The sequence below is a fragment of the Ziziphus jujuba genome, chromosome 10 (assembly GCF_031755915.1).
Source record: "Ziziphus jujuba cultivar Dongzao chromosome 10, ASM3175591v1".
Taxonomy (NCBI): Eukaryota; Viridiplantae; Streptophyta; class Magnoliopsida; order Rosales; family Rhamnaceae; genus Ziziphus; species Ziziphus jujuba.
Window position 1 is genome coordinate 25,558,663 of NC_083388.1, and position 20,091 is coordinate 25,578,753.

Consider the following 20,091-nt stretch of genomic DNA (forward strand, 5'->3'; position numbering starts at 1 on the left):
CTGCTCTTACATGCATTTTAATGGAAAAGGGTTGTGGTTCTGCTGCTTCTGGACCATTTGACCACTTAGATCTTTGTCTCTTAAGATGTTTGAGATTTCTTGCAACTTCATTTCATTGTTGAAAGGCAGCCAACAGCATGTATAAGTTCTTAATATCCATATGCTGAATACAAACATAACAGCAGCTTTCGCTGCTTACTGCGTATTGTTTTTGGAAAACCAAGATGACATAAATAACATACTTAGTCATGAATTTGATTGATGAAAAATATCAAAGGACTTCAATTGCCAACTTCAAAGAATTTGATAATACATGTTTTTTTGGGGGGTTTATATTGGAATGGGATTGCTATACCTATGTCTTCTTGAATACAAGCTATATATAATTTTGAGGAAAAGAAGAGACAAATTATGCAAGGAAAAGAATTTCAAGCAAAATGGAGGCTTCTTGTTACAGCAAAAACTCTCATCTTTTTGGTAGTAGTATAAAACCAAAGATTTTCTCTGCAGAGAAGCTAGCAAAAGCAGCAGACAATTTCAATCAGAGTAGATTTGTTGGTCAAGGAGGCTATGCAACAGTTTACAAAGAGATGTTACCTGATGGAAGCATAGTTGCAATTAAGACGTCCAAAGCAATAGACCAAAGCTGGATTGAGCAATTTAACAATGATGTTGTCATTTTATCCCAAATCAACCACAGAAACACAGTGCAATTATTTGTGTGTTGCTTGGAAACTGAAGTTCCATTACTATTATATGAGTTCATCCCAAACATTACTACCATATGCATAAGATAAAACTTAAATCATCACTTTCCTTGGAAAATCCCATTATAATCGCCTCCGAGGTTGCAGGAGCAGTAGTATGCATGCATTCTGCAGCATCCATCCCATCTTTCATAGAGACATCAAATCCTCCAACATGAGACATCAAATTCTGCAACATACTTTTGGATGATAAATACGGCGCAAAAGTGTCAGATTTTGGAAGTTCAAGATCAATCCCACAAGACAAAACTCACTTGATCTTAAGAGTACAGGGGAATTTTGGCTCTATAGGTCCTGAATACTTCCAATCAAATTAATTCTCTGAGAAAAGTGATGAATATAGGTATGGGGTTATGCTGGTTAAGAGCTCTTAACCAGGAAATAGCCACTTTCATCTGCCAGACTTACAGGGAAAAACCCGGTTACCCATTTCTGCATGTTGACAAAAAGAGAATCAACTTGTTGAGATTTTAGATCCTTGAGTTGCGGAATAAGTAGAGGAAAGAGATATTTATACTGTTGTAAAGCTTGCAGTTGGATGCTTGAGATTGAATGGGAAAAAAAAGACCTACCATGAAAGAGGTATTTATGGAGTTGGAAGGATTGAGAAAGACTCTAACAAGCTTGTAGGACTATCAAGAACTTCAGATGTTCCTAAGGGACGAAATGCCATTAACAAGATGTGCAAGTGAAAATTTACAAGAATCTATGGTGGATGGTATTGTCTTCGCCATAGAAAAGGAGTCTTTATCAATATAGAAATCAACTTGATAGCAATAGCATCATGTACCTAAAATCGCACCAGAATGCTTTTTATATGGCTTTTGAAACTTTTACTTTTATGTATGCATTATTTCAAGCACATTTGAAGTTCAGTACTGTTTATGACACATTATTTACGTGACCAAATTTCTTTTTCTTGAAAAGATTAATACCAAAAATTAAAATAAATAAATAAATAATAAAAAAAAAAAACCTAAGAATACAACAATAAAATAAACAAAATCAATTTGGGCTTTGTCAAAGTCAGTTTTTATATTAGTCCTTGGTAAAGATGAAAGATGGTATAGAATTCTGACAAACGAGGTTGGGTAAAAGATGGTAGAAGAATCCTACGTAGTACCGAGTCATCAAAGAACCAAGTCTTCTTCTCGTAAGAAGCTAAAACTGATTCTCCGAAAACTGATGGGTTGAGCTTCCAAAAGTCTTGAACTGCGGCCAAGTTAACTTTTGGGTCCTGTCTGAAGATCATGTATTGCAGTTGTCCGTTAGTCAACAATGGATGGTAATAAAAAAACTTGGGCAGAAAAACAGGTATTATTCATTTTACTTTTAACCAATCTCACGTTGCCACGTTTCTCTTGCAACGCAACATGTATTAAGTTTCCACAAAATATTTAATTCCTCTTGACCCACAGACATAGACCAAATCATCAGGCTGGCAAGCATAGAATTTTCAAACTTTCCTTTTCTTTACTCATGATGATGACCCATGAGGAGTTGGAAAACGATTGAAAAAAAGGAAAAAAAGGGTGCCTTCTAATATATCATGTACTTGTAGCCGAAATGATAATATAAGACGTATATGTTTTGAGAATTGAGTTCCCAGAAGCATGGAGCTGTTTTCATCCTTCATAGTACTGCAATATGTGTTCTTGCATCAATCCCTATTTCATCAATCATCTTTCTGCCAACAGACATACCTTAGTAACAAAACTTACTTTGACGGCAATGATAACGCTGCTTCCACAAAAGGGTGCCTCTGTGGTATTGGCCATCTCAAGTCCTGCATGTCCTTTGTAACCTACAGATCCACAAATGCCTTATAACACCGCGGACACCATTGGCACTCTGCTCGGCTCTGATGCATCTGAAATTGCTTTCCTCAACTACATCTCCTCGACTTCCGACAAGATTCCAACGGACCAGTTGATTCTAGTGCCGGTTTCTTGTACGTGCTCAGGCAATATCTTCCAATACTTGACTCCTTACGTGTTTGCAGCTGGCGAGAATTATGTAAGAATAGCTCATGAAATTTTCCAAAGCCTGACGACGTGTCAAGCAGTGGCAGGTGAGAACAACTATAGCCCTGACTTAATTCCGACTGAAACGGAGTTCATTTTTCCAGTAAGATGTGCCTGTCCGAGTGAAAAACAATCAGCCAGTGGAGTAACTTCCCTTTTAACATATACCATATACAATGACACCGATGTCACATCTATTGGAGAGATGTTTGGTGCAGACAGACAGAGCATACTGGAGGCAAATATGTCGTCCCAAAATAGCCCTATCTATAACTTTACTCCTATTTTGGTTCCACTTAAAAAAGAGAGATGCTCTACCGATCCTGACCTTTTCTTCTGTAAGTGTTCCAATGGCCATCTGGCTGATGGGAAATGCAGTTCTAATGACAAAGGATTGCCAGCCAAATTGGTTGTAAATTGGTTGTTTTATTGGGTACTATACATATATCCCTCTTTCAAATTTATTTCCCAGAACTTAGATATTCCAAATCCAAACCATACGCGTGTTGGCGTTGTTTTGCAGGTGTTGCCATTGGAATTGGACCATTGTGTCTGTTCATTTCGGGTTACGTTTTGTATAAATGGGTAAACAAAAGGAGGATTAATAAACGCAAGGAGGAATTATTCAAGCAAAATGGTGGCTTCTTGCTGCAAGAAAAATTAGCATCTAAAGGAAGCAAAGAGAGAGCAAAATTGTTTACTGCTGAAGAGCTGCAAAGAGCAACAGACAACTACAACCAGAATCGGTTTATTGGTCAGGGAGGGTTTGGCTCAGTTTATAAAGGAATGCTACCTGATGGTACCATAGTTGCTGTTAAAAAGTCAAAAGCTATAGATAGAAATCAGATTGAGCTATTCATCAATGAAATTGTCATTCTGTCCCAGATTAATCATCGAAACATTGTCAAATTACTCGGTTTTTGTTTGGAGACTGAAGCTCCCTTGGTGGTATATGAATTCATTTCAAATGGAACTCTTTCTGACCATATCCGCAAGCAAGACCCTGAATCATCACTTTCATGGGAAAATAGATTAAGAATTGCTTGTGATGTTGCTGGAGCTTTAGCATACATGCATTCTGCAGCTTCAATTCCCATCTTTCACAGAGACATCAAATCTTCCAACATACTACTAGATAAGTAAAATGCTAAAGTGTCTGACTTTGGGACTTCAAGATCAGTCCCAGATGACAAAACTCACTTGACAACAGCAGTACAGGGAACTTTAGGTTACATGGATCCAGAATACTTCCAGTCAAGCCAATTCATAGACAAAAGTGATGTCTATAGCTTTGGAGTTACACTTGCTCGTAACTGGTCAAAACCCATATTCTTATGCAAAACATGAAGGGAACAACCTGGTTGCGACTATCATTTCATTGACAAAGGAGAATCAACTTTCTCAGATTTTAGATCCTCATGTGACCACGGATGCAGAGGAGGAGAATATTCAGGCTGTTGCGGAGCTGGCAACGAGATGTTTGAGGTTGAATGGGAAGAAGAGGCCTACAATGAAACAGGTAACAATGGAGCTAGAAGGACTGTGTAAGAGCCAAGGTTGTCTGCATATAAACGATTCTCAGTTACTAGGGGATAATGAATTGCATATGCCTCCTACTTTTGATTCCATTGAAGAACCTGTATACCAAAGCACTGATTTCTCCTCGGAGATGGAATCTGGGTCGGTTCAAATTAGCTTCATACAGGATGCTTCATTATGCTGACATTTATTTCTTTTTGGTATGTTATGCTATAGAAATAACTATATGTTACGTTATGCTTCTTTCTTAATTAACATAAATGTACATTATAAAGAACAGAGGAGAATGTAGTGTGAAACCTGTATTTTATTGATGTATTTAACTGCTGTATAAATACATGAGAATAGGTACAAAAGATAAACACAACAGATAAACATAAATGCAAAGCCATACATAAGTTGTTACAGATAAGAGCAAGGGATAAAACTGTTATGAGTCATTACTCTACTTTTCCTATAAAATCTTTACCTTTTCACATCACATAATGCTTGAATCCATGCGTGATGAGAGGCTTGTGTTAATGTTCTTATCGGAACATCTCCAAAGAGCTCTTTAAAATAAGTAGAATTTTCTGAAGGATAAAGAGCACCTTTTTACATAAAAAGTAGAATTTTAAAAGGTTTTCAAACAATGTTATTTATATAATGCTCTTTATTTTTATTTTCTTTTATTTACATTTATTGGTGTGTTTGTTTCTCTTATTCTTTACTTGACTTTCTTCTCAATTATTAATAACTAAAAGATAGAAAAAATAAAAATTAGTAATTAAGATATGAAAGTGGCTTAAAAATTTATTCCAACATTATATTAAATTACGTAATATTTAATATAGAAAATGAATTTGGTTCTTTAACATTTTGAGAGCCAATCCCACTCTTTATTTTAAAAAGTTGAAATAAAAATAGATTGGAGCATGTTTTAAAAGCTTAATTTTTTAAAATGAAGAACATAAAAGGGATAAAGAATCTCTTGGAGATGCTCAACAACTGTAACAACATTAAGAAGTCAATATTTTACTTGTAAGACATGAACAGCTGATCTAAAGTGCCTCTAACCCACCTCTCACAAAATGAGCCAAAGCGGTCAGTTATGGAACTCTAATATTATACATAGATATGACTTTAGTAGTTCATTTCCAACTTTGACCTAATTGACTCTGAAAACATGGTAATAAGAACAATTCATTTATCTGCATTCACAACCATGATTCGCAAATTGGTTATTAGAAGGTGTTATGTCAGGACCCGTCCAAAATTCCTCACCGGAACCCTAGACAAGCCCTGATCCCAGGGAAACCCTATCGGACCCTCCTATGGAAAATCCGGCAGAACCTCCCCTAAGGGATGGACTTACCACAAATTCCTGCACTGAAAACACACTTCTATAACGTCCCCTTATTCCTCCCACAATACTACAAGTTGATTCCATAAATTTCAGCACTTCAAAAATAAATAACAGTAATCCAGTGCATAATAAATACATAAGTGTCCCATACAGTATACAGAGCTTCATGATGTACTACAAAGTATAGAATACAACAAGAGTGAAAGAAATATTACAACTGCAATAAAAGAAGAACAGGGTACTTCACGAACTAAAACAGCGATGAAGATCAAGTCCGCTCCGGATGAACACCGACAACCTGGTACCTAGAGGAACGGAATTTGAAAATATGAGATGCTAATCATCTCAGTGAGTGACCCTATCTACTATACAATATAATACCACGGTAATAAAGTAGATAAATAATAATTAATTGGAAATAATAATTTCTCTCAAAACCCTTACAATTCTCTCGGTTGGAAAAGTTCCCCTTTTAAAACATTTTCACAAAACCCTTTGTTCGTATTCCCCGAAAATCAAGACATCAGATAAACACCAGAAACAGTAATAATTATATTTTTAATTCCAATACAGTTTCAAAATATTTATTTTAAAATCCCAATTCTGAAATCACTTGATGCACCCACTATATACCATTGGCGCCAACAGTACCCATCGTCCCAAGGTACCACCAGACAGGAGGTTATAGAAAGAAACCGGCATATGGTCGCGTGGCGTCCCACTGCGCCGCTGCTAACTGGTGTCTCGGCCATGGAGGGGTGGCCTACCCTCATCCGATGGCAACCACAGGACAACCTCATAAAATCACCTGCGCGCTACTCACACCCACCTGCGCGCTAATCACATCCGTGTGCACACTAACCATATCACATATAAACAAAACACCAGTACGTGCACGGTGCATCTAAAAATCATAAAATCCACATATTTAATTTATATATCAAAATCTCAAATTTCCCATAAACATAACGGGTTTATTCCATCCAATTGAACACGGAAATTCTCCACAATTTCTTTATAATCAACGTCATAAATTCCATGAAAATTCAACTCCACCAACTCCCAAATCCACCAATTTAAATATTCCAATTTTTCCAATAGCATAAATAATTCTTGAAGTATAATAATTAAATCACATAATATTCCATGGGCATGCTTACAAAAATTGAAGTCACCAACATAAATAAATATTTTCCTTGAAATATTTGAAAATCAAATCATGCCCGATTTAATATTAAAACCACAAGAATTTCAAAATTCTCAAGACCATAAAATAATTTTCACATGGCATAAATTTATATAATGCATATTTTCTTTAATCCAATAAATTCACCAATAATTCCACAATAAATCAAATAAATATTTGGCACATAGAATTTAAATTCCAAATATTCAAATCACACATAATATTCACCAATTAAATTTCCAAAATTAATTTGAAGGTGGGTCACTCACCTTAAGCACGTATCTCAATCAAGATCCTCCGTAGGATCGACTCCGCTACTCGTACGTGCACCTAAAACATCCACAGTACACCAAACCACAAATATTAACATTTTAATCGGGTAACTCCCAAATGGGTATCCGGGGAGCGAACACCAAACGATATCTAAAATTTACGAGTTATATACCGAATCGAAGCTCGAGTGATGAGGATCACGGATTTGGTCTTAATTTCCGGTGATCGGACCCGAGGCGGCGCGTGCGGTGGCCGTTGGCTGAGATTTTTTGCAGATTCGTAGATAGAGGGGAGAGGAATCTAACGGGACCAGCGGTGAGGCAAACGGAGGCCGAACGGCGGAGAAATCGGGGTTTGAAGAATTTCGGCCCCTCGCCGGAAAAAGCTCCGATCCCGGCCCGTCGGAGGTTCGGTGGCCGTGAAATTTGGTGGGTAGGCCGGACTTGAGGAGGTGGTGAGGGGTGGCTGGCGCGTGTGGCCTGAAAATGGCCGGAAATGGGTCAATCAGCGGTGGCCGGCGGTGGAGGGAAAAATCGCCGCCGATCTTCGCCGCCTCGATCCGGGCGAGTCCGGCGGCCGACGGCCGTGAAAATTGGTGGTTAGGGTCACGGGGAACTGGGCTTCACCGGTGGCCGGCGCGTGTATCCCTCCGGTGGTCAGACGGTGGCCAACCGGTGGTGGCCGGTCGTTTCTCTCTCTCCTTCTCTCTCTCCTCTCTCTCTTTCTCTCTCTTCCCCGAGATTTTTGTCAAATAAAAGCCACAGTGGTGACACTGTTTATCCACGTGGACCAATCAGGTGACGACACGTGGCATTTCACTGTTCATCGACTCAAAAACATTAAATTATTATGGTATCCGACAAACTTCACGCGTCCATAACTTTTTAACCTGATGTCCGTTTTAAGCGTGCCGCTAGTCTGTGAACTCGTATTGACGAGTACTTTACAACCATACATGAGTCAAAGCTCATTTTCCCATAAATAAAAAGTCAATTTCGGCACCCCTTGGACAGTTTAGACCTCAACTTGTTTTGCCCATAACTTTCAAACCGTAGCTCCGTTTTCAACGTGCTACTAGTCTACAAACTCGTGCCAACATGTACTTCGTAACGGTACCTCAGTCAACCTAGAATTCCATCCGGATCAAAAAGTCAACTTTTGACCCCTTTGGTCAACGGTCAAAGTCAACAGTCAACAGTCACCTCGGTCAACGTGCAAAAATTCCGACATGGTTCGAGACGGAGTGTTACAATTAAGTTAGCAGGTGTTTGATTGATGCGGTCATTTGAACCAAATTGACACTGCTGACGGCTACAGTGAATTTTCAAAGTGTTGGTCATGAGAGGACATTTCCTCAAGGTTGCATGTGCATTGCAGTCATCTTTTGTAATTCAACAATGGATGCTCATATACTATTTCCTCGCGGCTCCCTTTTACTTTGATATGGACCCAACGAAAACTTTACCCACAAATAAAATGAAAGAAAAAGATCAAAATAACAACCAATTCCCACTATGAATTGTCATTGATAATAAGTATATGTTTTATGATGGAACTCAAAATCATGAATATGTTTTCATCCTTTACATATATATTGCATGTGTTATTGTATCTATCCCTATTTCATCATTCATCATTCAGAATACATAAGCAATGAGACTTTCTTTAACTGCGATGATAATGCAGCAACCTCAAAAGGATGCCTCTGTGGTATTGGCCATATCAACTCCTGCATGTCCTTCGCCTCTTTCAGGCCCCGAACAACATATCACATCGCCATCACCATTGGCCATCTACTTGGCTCTGAAGCGTCTGAAATTGCTTCCCTCAACCATATCTCTTCCTTGGCTGACAAGATTCCTACAGACAAGTTGATATTGGTATCTGTTTCTTGTACATACTCAGGAAATATCTTCCAGCACTTTACTCCTTCCACTGTTAAAAGTTCAGAAACTTAATTTGGGACAGCTAATGAAAATTACCAAGGCCTGACCACATGTCAAGTACTGATAGATCAGAACTACTATGATCCTGAGGATATTCCGGTGGGATCAGTGTTGATGGTTCCCGTGAGATGTGCCTGTTGTTAGAATACCAGCAAACCACTCTCCCCTGGTTCACGTGCTGCTGAAGTGCTAAGGCTCAGTTAACCACCATTCAGAGTTCACGTGCCGCTGAAGATTATCCTAGTGTTGTTTTTTGTCATGTCTAACCTTAGCTATATATATCTTTATCTCTGCATATGTCATTATCTTTCTTTACAGCTGTTATTATTAGTTTTATCCTATTCTTTTGAACCTGGTAGGAACTTGTATAAATATCTGTACATCAATAAACATCTTGTGACCTGTTTACTAAATCAGTACTCGTTCTTTCATGGTATCAGAGCCTCTGCCAAACGTCATGGCAATTACTCCTTTCTCTTCTTCAGAAATCCCTCAATTGAGTACTGTTACCTTACCAAACTACACTCTTCCTTTTAAACTTGAGAAGGACAATTATCTACTTTGGAAATCTCAAATTTTACCAGCTATCATTGGAAGCAATATGGAAGGTTTTGTGACAGGAACCATTCGAACTCCTCAAGAGTTCATAACCGAAACACCAAAAGAACAAGGAGGGAGTTCAAAATTAATTCCCAATCCTGATTACCAACTCTGGCGAAGACTAGACCAAGCTTTGCTTGGGTGGATCCGTTCATCTATATTCAGGGAAGTTCTTATTCAGTTTACCAAATCTGATACTTGTTTACAGCTGTGGAATTCAATAAGCAAGTTATACGGAAGTCACTCCCGAGCAAGAATAATGCAACTGAAACAACAACTTCAATCCACCAAAAAGGAGAGGCTCTCAATGACCGATTACTACACAACGATGAAGGAGATTGCAGACAACCTGTCCATGGCTGGTTGTGAAGTAAGCACGTGAACCAGGGGAGAGTAGTTTGCTGGTATTCTAACACCTGTCCTACTGAAAAACAAACAGCAACTGGCGTGTCTTCTCTTCTAACATATACCATATATAAGGATGATGTGGTTACATCTATTGCAGAGAAGTTTGGGGTAGACCAGCGGAGCATATTGGAGGCAAACATGTTGTCTCAAAACAGCAGTATCTATCTCTTTACCCCTATTTTGGTTCCACTGAAAAGAGAGAGCTGCTCCATATATCCTGAGCTGTTCTTCTGCAAATGTCCCATTGGTTATCTTCCTGATGGGAATTGCAGTGCTAATGATAAAAGTTTCCAGTCAAATTCATTAGTTACTATATCTATACCTCACTTTCAATCTTGAAATGCTGCCAAGTTAACTTTTGGGTCCTTACTCACTCATAGATCATGCTAGGAAATATAGTCGACGGTAAACATTAAACCTTGGATTAACCCCAACCAGAAATTACCATAAATACAATCTTTACGACGTACAATTCACAGATTATGAAGTTTCTGTGAACTTTACATGTAATTTTGACCAAAGAAAATTCCATGATCTTTCCATGTACTTTCGACCAAAGAGTTTCTCCGCAGGCGGCGGCTCCTTAACAGTGAATTTTCAAAGAATGAAATGAGAAGATCTTTTCTGAAGATCATGTGTTGCAGTTGTCTGTTAGTCAGCAATGGATGCTAATAAAAAAACTTGAGCAGTGCTTCTCATCACAACTGGATGTGGCAAGCAGGAAAAAAACAGTTATTATTGTACTTTTAACCAATCTCACGTTGCCACGTCTCTCATGAACAAAGTATGTACTTCCTCTTGACCCACCTACATAGACCAAATCACCGGGCTGGCAAGCATAGAATTTTCAAACTTTCCTCTTCTTTACTCATGATCATGACCCATGAGGCGTTGGAAAACAACTGAAAAAAGATAAAAACAAAAAACGGTGCCTTCTAATATATCAGTACTTTGTAGGCAAAGAATAATATAATAGATATATGTTTTGAGAAGTGAGATGGAACTGAGAAGCATGGAGCTATTTTCATCCTTCGTAGTACTGTAGTATGTGTTCTTGCATCTATCCCTATTTCATTACTCATCATTCTGCCAACAAACATACCTTAGTAACGAAACTTACTTCGACTGCAATGATAACGCTGCTTCCACAAAAGGGTACTTCTGTGGTATGGGCCATCTCAATTCCTGCATGTCCTTTGTATCCTACAGATCCCGAGCACCTTATAACACTGCCGACTCCATTGGCACTCTGCTTGGCTCTGATGCATCTGAAATTTCTTCCCTCAACCACATCTCTTCGACTTCCGAAAAGATTCCAGCCGACCAGTTGATTCTAGTACCGGTTTCTTGTACATGCTCAGGCAATATCTTCCAGCACTTCACTCCTTACAAATTTCTACCTGGGCAGAATTATTCGGGAGTGGCTCATATAGATTTCCAAAGCCTGACCACATGTCAAGCAGTGGCAGGTCAGAATAACTATAACCCCGACCAAATTCCGACTGAAACGGAGTTCATTGTTCCGGTAAGATGTGCCTGTCCAAGTGAAAAACAAGCAGCCAGTGGGGTAACTTCCCTCTTGACATATACCATATACAATGACACCGGAGTTACATCTATTGGAGAGAGGTTTGGGGTAGACAGACAGAGCATACTGTACGCAAATATGTTGTCTCAAAACAGCCCTATCTATAACTTTACTCCAATTTTGGTTCCACTTAAAAAAGAGAGATGCTTCTATGGATCCTGACCTTTTCTTCTGCAAGTGTTCCAATGGCCATCTGGCAGATGGGAAATGCAGTTCTAATGACAAAGGGTTTCCAGCCAAATTGGTTGTTTTATTGGGTACTATATATATATATATATATATATATATATATCTTTCAAATTTATTTCTCAGAACTTAGATATTCCAAATCCAAACCATATGAGTGTTAGCGTTGTTTTGCAGGTGTTGCCATTGGAATTGGACTATTGTGTCTGTTCATTTCGAGTTACGTTTTGTATAAATGGGTAAACAAAAGGAGAATTAATAAACGCAAGGAGGAATTATTCAAGCAAAATGGTGGCTTCTTGCTACAAGAAAAATTAGCATCTAATGGAAGCAATGAGAAAGCAAAATTGTTTACTGCTGAAGAGCTGCAAAGAGCAACAGACAACTACAACCAGAGTCGGTTTCTTGGTCAGGGAGGGTTTGGCTCAGTTTATAAAGGAATGCTACCTGATGGTACCATAGTTGCTGTTAAAAAGTCAAAAGCTATAGAGAAAAATCAGATTGAGCAATTCATCAATGAAACTGTCATTCTGTCGCAGATTAATCATCGAAACATTGTCAGCTTACTCGGTTTTTGTTTGGAGACTGAAGCTCCCTTGCTGATATATGAATTCATTTCAAATGGAACTCTCTCTGACCATATCCGCAAGCAAGACCCTGAATCATCACTTTCATGGGAAAACAGATTAAGAATTGCTTGTGATGTTGCTGGAGCTTTAGCATACATGCATTCTGCAGCTTCAATTCCCATCTTTCACCGAGATATCAAATCTTCCAACATACTACTAGATGATAAGTACAATGCTAAAGTGTCTGACTTTGGGACTTCAAGATCAGTCCCAGATGAAAAAACTCACTTGACAACAGCAGTACAGGGAACTTTAGGTTACATGGATCCAGAATACTTCCAGTCAAGCCAATTCACAGACAAAAGCGATGTCTATAGCTTTGGAGTTACACTTGCAGAAATCCTAACTGGACAAAACCCATATTCTTATGCAAAACATGAAGGGAACAACCTGGTTGCCACTTTCATTTCATTGACAAAGGAGAATCAACTTTCTCAGATTTTAGATCCTCATGTGACCACAGATGCAGAGGAGGAGGATATTCAGGCTGTTGCGGAGCTTGAGGTTGAATGGGAAGAAGAGGCCTACAATGAAACAGGTAACAATGGAGCTAGAAGGACTGTGTAAGAGCCAAAGATGTCTGCATATAAACGATTCTCAGGTGTCAGGGGATAATGAATTGCATATGCTTCCTACTTTTGATTCCATTGAAGAACCTATAGACCAAAGCACTGATTTCTCCTCGGAAATGGAATCTGGGTCGGTTCAAATTAGCTTCATACAGGATGCTCCACGTTCCTAACATTTATTTCTTTCTGGTATGTTATGCTATACAAATAACTATATGTTATGTTATGCTTCTTTCTAAATTAAAAATAAATGTACTCTACTTTTCCTATAAAATCTTTACCTTTTCTCATCACATAATGCTTGAATCCATGCGTGAAGAGAGGCTTGTGTTAATGTTCTTATCGTAGCATCTCCAAAGGAGCTCTTTAAAATAAAGAGCACTTTCTGAATGATAAAGAACACCTTTTCACATAAAGAGTAGGATTTTAAAGTCTTCAAACAATCCAATTTATATAATGCTCTTTATTTTTATCATTTAATGTCATGTTTGTTTCCCTCATTCTTTACTTGAATTTCCTCTAAATTATTGATAATTAAAAGATAGAAAAAAAAAATAAACATTAGTAATTAAAACATGAAAGTGATTTGGGAATTTATTCCAACATTAAATTAAATTATATAATATTTAATATAGAAAATGGATTTGGCTCTTTACATTTGGAGAGCCAAACCCTCTCTTTATTTTAAAAAAGTTAAAATGAAAAGTAGATTGGAGCATGTTTTAAGAGCTTAGTTCTTTAAAATGAGAAACATAAAAGAAATAAAAAGTCTCTTAAAGATGCTCTAACAACTTAACATTAAGAACATCAATATTTTGCTTGCAAAAGTGCCTCTAACCCACCTCTCACAAAATGAGCCAAAGCGGTCAGCTATGAAACTCTGATATCATACATAAATATGACTTTAGTAGTTTCATTCCCAACTTTGACCTAATTGACTCTGAAAACATGGTAATAAAAACAATTCATTTATCTGCATTCACAACCATGATTTGCAAATTGGTTATGAGAAAGTGTTAATTTACCATGTGTTTGAGTGATGCCGGCATTTGAACTAATTTGACCACATACTGCTGACGGCTACAGTGAATTTTCAAAGTGTTGGTCATGAGAGGACTTTTCCTCAAGTTTACATGTGAATTGCAGTTATCCTTTGTAAGTCAACAATGGATGCTCATATGCTATTTCCTCACGGCTTGCTTTGACTTTGATGCAGACCCAACAAAAACTTTACCCACAAATAAAATGAAAGAAAAAGTTCAAAATAAGAACCAATTCCCACTACGAATTGTCATTGATAATATGTTTTAAGATGGGACTCAAAATCATGAATCTGTTTTCATCCTTTAAATATATACTGCATGTTTTATTGTATCTATCCCTATTTCATCATTCATCATTCTGCCAACAAGAATACATAAGCAACGAGACTTTCTTCAACTGCGATGATAATGCTGCAACCTCAAAAGGGTACCTCTGTGGTATTGGCCATATCAACTCCTGCATGTCCTTCGTCTCTTTCAGGTCCCGAACACCTTATGACACCGCCATCACCATTGGCCATCTATTTGGCTCTGAAGCATCTGAAATTGCTTCCCTCAACCATATGTCTTCCTTGACTGACAAGATTCCTATGGAAAAGTTGATCTTGGTACCCGTTTCTTGTACATGCTCAGGAAATATCTTCCAGCACTTTACTCCTTTCACTGTTAAAAGTTCAGAAACTTATTTTGGGACAGCTAACAAAACTTACCAAGGCCTGACCACATGCCAAGCACTGATAGATCAGAACTACTACGATCCTGATGATATTCCGGTTGGATCAGAGTTGATGGTTCCAGTGAGATGTGCCTGTCCTACTGAAAAACAAACAGCAAATGGAGTGTCTTCCCTTCTAACATATACAATATACAAGGATGATGTCAAGGGGGTTACATCTATTGGAGAGAAGTTTGGGGTAAACCAGCAGAGCATATTGGAGGCAAATATGTTGTCTCAAAACAGCACTATCTACCTCTTTACCCCTATTTTGGTTCCACTGAAAGGAGAGAGCTGTTCCATATATCCTGAGTTGTTCTTCTGCAAATGTCCCAATAGTTATCTTCCGGATGGGAATTGCAGAGCTAATGATAAAAGTTTTCCAGTCAAATTGGTTGCTTCATTAGGTACTATATCTATATCTCTCTTTCAAATTTATTTCTCAGAATATAAATAATTCCAAATTCATGTCAGTAAATTTTCAAGTCTTGTGTTTGCAGGTGTTGGCATTGGGATTGTGTTTCTGTGTCTGTTCCTTTTGGGTTACAAATTTTATAAGTGGTTAAACACAAGGCAAATCAAAATACGCAAGAAGGCATTGTTCAAGCAAAATGGTGGATTCCTGCTGCAAGAAAAATTGGCATATGACGGAAGCAGTCAGAAAGCAAAAATTTTCACTGCAGAAGAGCTGCAAAGAGCAACGGATAGCTATAATCAGAGTCGGTTTATTGGCCAGGGAGGTTATGGCAGAGTTTATAAGGGAATGTTACCCGATGGTAGCATTGTTGCTGTTAAAATGTCAAAAGCAATAGATAGAAATCAGATTGACCAATTCATCAATGAAATTGTCATTCTGTCGCAGATTAATCATCGAAACATTGTGAAGTTACTGGGTTTTTGTTTAGAGACTGAAGCTCCATTGCTAGTATATGAATTCATTTCTAATGGAACACTTTCAGAACATATTTGCAAGAAAGACCCTGAATCATCTCTTTCATGGGAAAATAGATTAAGAATTGCTTGTGATGTTGCCCGTGCTTTAGCATACATGCATTCTGCAGCTTCAATTCCCATCTTTCACCGAGACATCAAATCTTCCAACATACTACTAGATGATAAGTACAATGCAAAAGTGTCCGACTTTGGGACTTCAAGATCAGTCCCAGATGACAAAACTCACTTGACAACAGCAGTACAGGGAACTTTGGGATATATGGATCCAGAATACTTACAATCAAGCCAGTTCACAGATAAAAGTGATGTCTATAGCTTTGGAGTTACACTTATTGAACTCCTAACCGGGAAAACCCCATATTCTTATGCTAAAGATGAAGGGAATAACCTGGTTGCATCATTCATTTCATTGACAAAGGAGAACCAACATTTTCAGCTTTTAGATCCTCAGGTGGCTAGAGATGCTACGAAGGAGGATATTCAGGCTATTGCAGAGCTGGCAGTGAGATGTTTGAAATTGAATGGCAGGAAGAGGCCTACAATGAAACAAGTATCAGTGGAATTAGAAGTACTTTGCAAGAGCCAGAGGTGTTTGCAAATCGAACATGAGCCAGAGTTACTGAAGGATAAGGCATTGAATATGCATGCTACTTTTGATGCCATAGACGAATCTATGGAGCAAAGCATCAGTTTCTCCTTGGTAATGGAATCTGGTTCTGTTTAAAAGAAGCTTTATACGGGAAGCTTCTCTTTCCTAGTGTTTATTTCTTACAAGTATGCCATGTCATAGAAAAAAATTACGTGCTATTTTGTTCTTCTTTATAAAGAAAAAAATGTAATCTTATTTTTTTGAAATCACTGCCTATGCAGACCCTTAATGGATGCCTATACTCATTAGTCATTTGCAATAACATAAGAAGCATAAAATACTAAAAAAAGTGGGAGTAAATCACACAATGCTTGAATCAACATATGAAGAGAGGCTTGTGTTAAATACCTTAAGTTCTTATTAGCATAGAGAGTGTACTAGAGACAAATATGTTGGCAAAGAACAGCATTATCTAACTCTTCTATCCTATTTTGGTTCCATATAGGAACAAATATTCAAATGGAAATTGTACTGCAAATCCAGAAAAAATTTTCTTTAAACGCTCCCATGATTACCATGGAGAATAATACCTAAAGGGTCTTCTTTTTTATTTATTTACCTATTTTTTACTTTTTTATTTTGGGTAAATAATACCTAAAGGATCTCAAATGCACATAAATTAAACTCTGTCAATTTTTATAATCTCTGTCAATTTCAGATATCAATTAAGGGTTCCTTTGATCAATTATTGTAGTACAGCAAGTTAGACGGCGGAAACAAGCTCAAGAGGTGCAGTACAAGAAGATAAAGAAAAAGTAAAAAAGGTCAATTTTCCTAGAATTTTGTTGGACATGGAAAATTGTGAAAATATTTTCAAGGTTCGGGAAAAGTTATCAATATTTTTTTTTTCTTTTCATAAAATGTGTTTAGTATATAATTTAAAAATACAATTCACATTCTAAAATATGTCTCATATATATACATATGATATGTTAGATCAATAGTTTTTTATAGATTTAATTTATTTAGGCATATGACACTGTTTTAATTTGACGTTAGAACTAGGATTTATCACCAACTGTCAAGCTTAATATGTTGGTTCTTCTTTGTGAGAATATGTTTGTTTAATATGATTTAGCAGATTAAACACGAAAAGATTCCGTGATTTGAGCAAATTTGACCAAAATAGTACAACCGACCCAAATTCAAGACCAAGAAAAAGTTAATAGTGCAAGTTATTCTGTGCAAGAAAAACTTACCCCATGGTGACAACGAAAAGTTGAAGATAAGATCATAAGCATAAGGGTTAAGAAAAAAAAAAAAAAAAAGTCTAATCTCTTTGTTTTTTAAATACAGCCAAAGCTCATGTGAAAAATCTGGTTAGAAATTTAATGGAGCTCAAAACCATGGAAGACCTGTTTTCATCTTTCACCCTTCATGTCTTCTTGTATCTATCTCTATTTCATCAATCATCATATTCTCAACAAGCATATATTAATAACCAGACTTTGTTCAACTGCTCTGATAACGCTTCAACCTCGAAAGGGTACCTCTGCGACATAGGCCATGTGAAGTCCTGCATGTCCTTTGTCTTCTTCAGATCCCGAACACCTTATGACACCGCTCTTACCATTGGCCAGCTTCTTGGCTCTGAAGCCTCTGAAATTGCTTCTCTCAATAACATCTCTTCATCAGCTGACAAGATTCCTGCCAATAAATCGATACTAGTGCCGGTTTCTTGTACATGCTCTGGCAATATCTACCAGCACTACGCTCCTTACACGGTTAAGAAATCAGATACATATTATAGAACGGCTACAGAAACTTACCAAGGCTTGACTACATGCCAAGCAATGATAAGTCAGAACTACTATGACCCTGAGGAAATTCCAGTGGGAGCGGAGTTGACAGTTCCGGTGAGATGTGCCTGTCCAACTGAAAATCAGACAAACAGTGGAGTGGCTTCCCTATTGACATATACGCCAGACCAGGATGATGTAGGGGTGACATCCATTGGAAAGAGATTTGGGGTAGATGGACAGAGCATATTGGAGGCAAATATGTTGTCTCCAAACAGCAGTATCTTTGCCTCTACCCCAATTTTGGTTCCATTAAAAAGAGAGAGCTGCTCCGTATATCCCGAGTTGTTCTTCTGCAAATGTACCAAAGGCTATCTTGCAGATGGGAACTGCAGATCTAGTAATAAAAGCTTTCCAACCAAGTTGGTTATGGTGTTAGGTACTCTCTCTCTCTCTCTCTCTCTCTCAAGTTTCAAGCTTATTTCATTTAGAGCAAATTCAAGGATACAAATTTTACCAGATTATTCAACGAGTTTTGTGTTTGCAGGTGTTGGAATTGGGATTGTGTTCTTGTGTCTGTTCCTTTCGGGTTACAAGTTGTATAAATGGATTAAGGAAAGGAGAATAAGAATCCGCAAGGAGGAGTTCTTCAAGCAAAACGGCGGTTTCTTGCTGCAAGAAAAATTAGCATCTATTGGAAACAATGAGAGGGCAAAACTATTTACAGCAGAAGAGCTGCAAAGAGCTACAGACAATTATAACCAGAGTCGGTTTATTGGTCAGGGAGGCTGTGGCACAGTCTATAAAGGAATGTTAACTGATGGTACTATAGTTGCTGTTAAAAGGTCAAGAGCAATAGATCGGAAACAGATTGAGCAGTTCATCAACGAAGTTGTCATTCTGTCGCAGATTAATCATCGAAACATTGTGAAGTTACTAGGTTTTTGTTTAGAGACTGAAGCTCCATTGCTAGTATATGAATTCATTTCAAATGGAACTCTCTCTCATCATATACGCAAGCAAGAGCCTGAGTCATCACTTTCCTGGGAAAACAGATTGAGAATTGCTTGTGATGTTGCTGGAGCTTTAACATACATGCATTCTGCAGCTTCAATTCCCATCTTTCATCGAGACATCAAATCTTCTAACATTCTACTAGATGATAAATATAATGCAAAAGTGTCCGACTTTGGGACTTCAAGATTAGTCCCAGATGATAAGACTCACTTGACAACAGCAGTACAGGGAACTTTTGGATACATGGATCCAGAGTACTTCCAGTCAAGCCAATTCACAGATAAAAGTGATGTCTATAGCTTTGGAGTTACACTTACAGAAATCCTAACTGGAGAAACTCCATATTCTTATGCTAAAGATAAAGGGAATAATCTGGTTGCAACTTTCATTTCATTCACAAAGGAGAACCAACTTTTTCAGATTTTAGATCCTCAGGTGGCCAGAGATGCCGGAAAGGAGGATCTTCAGGTTATAGCCGAGCTGGTAATGAATTGTTTGAGGTTGAATGGGAAGAAGAGGCCTACAATGAAACAAGTATCAGTTGAGTTAGAAGGACTGTATAAGACCCAAAGTAGCCTTCAAATTGAGCAGGAGCCAGAGTTATTAAGGGATAAGAAGGTGCCGGATATGTATGCTACTTTTCATACAAGTGAAGAACCAATAGAGCAAAGCATTTCCTCTTCCTTGGAGATGGAATCTGTGTCGTTTTAGAGAAGCATTGTTCAGGAAGTTTCTCCATTTTTGTCATTTATTTTTTTCAACCATGTATTATTTTAGAGGTAACTGCATGTTCTTTTGTTCTTTATGAAAAATAAATCCAACTTGATTATGTATATGAGCAGACCCTTAATGGGTTTCTTTGCTCATCACCCATATGCAATCATAGAAAAAGCATAGAATACTCTTGACTTATC

General features: G+C 37.8%; 2 protein-coding genes and 3 pseudogenes across 2 annotated transcripts; all 5 read left to right on the top strand.

Moving 5' to 3' along the window:
• Window positions 1-313: 313 nt before the first annotated feature.
• Window positions 314-1,636, top strand: LOC107412354 (wall-associated receptor kinase-like 3; annotated as a pseudogene).
• Window positions 1,637-2,364: 728 nt separating this feature from the next.
• Window positions 2,365-4,604, top strand: LOC107412355 (wall-associated receptor kinase-like 2; annotated as a pseudogene).
• A 6,496-nt stretch (window positions 4,605-11,100) lies between these two features.
• Window positions 11,101-13,526, top strand: LOC107412356 (wall-associated receptor kinase-like 1; annotated as a pseudogene).
• Window positions 13,527-13,802: 276 nt separating this feature from the next.
• On the top strand, window positions 13,803-17,145 carry LOC107412361 (wall-associated receptor kinase-like 22). The gene is made up of 2 exons (XM_016020123.4): window positions 13,803-15,225; window positions 15,319-17,145. Exons 1-2 carry the CDS (start codon window positions 14,373-14,375, stop codon window positions 16,494-16,496), a joined length of 2,031 nt encoding a protein of 676 aa, XP_015875609.2. The 5' UTR covers window positions 13,803-14,372; the 3' UTR covers window positions 16,497-17,145.
• A 511-nt stretch (window positions 17,146-17,656) lies between these two features.
• On the top strand, window positions 17,657-20,012 carry LOC107412371 (wall-associated receptor kinase-like 1). Its single transcript, XM_016020140.4, has 2 exons — window positions 17,657-18,599; window positions 18,708-20,012. Exons 1-2 carry the CDS (start codon window positions 17,753-17,755, stop codon window positions 19,886-19,888), a joined length of 2,028 nt encoding a protein of 675 aa, XP_015875626.3. The 5' UTR covers window positions 17,657-17,752; the 3' UTR covers window positions 19,889-20,012.
• The last annotated feature ends 79 nt before the right edge of the window (window positions 20,013-20,091 follow it).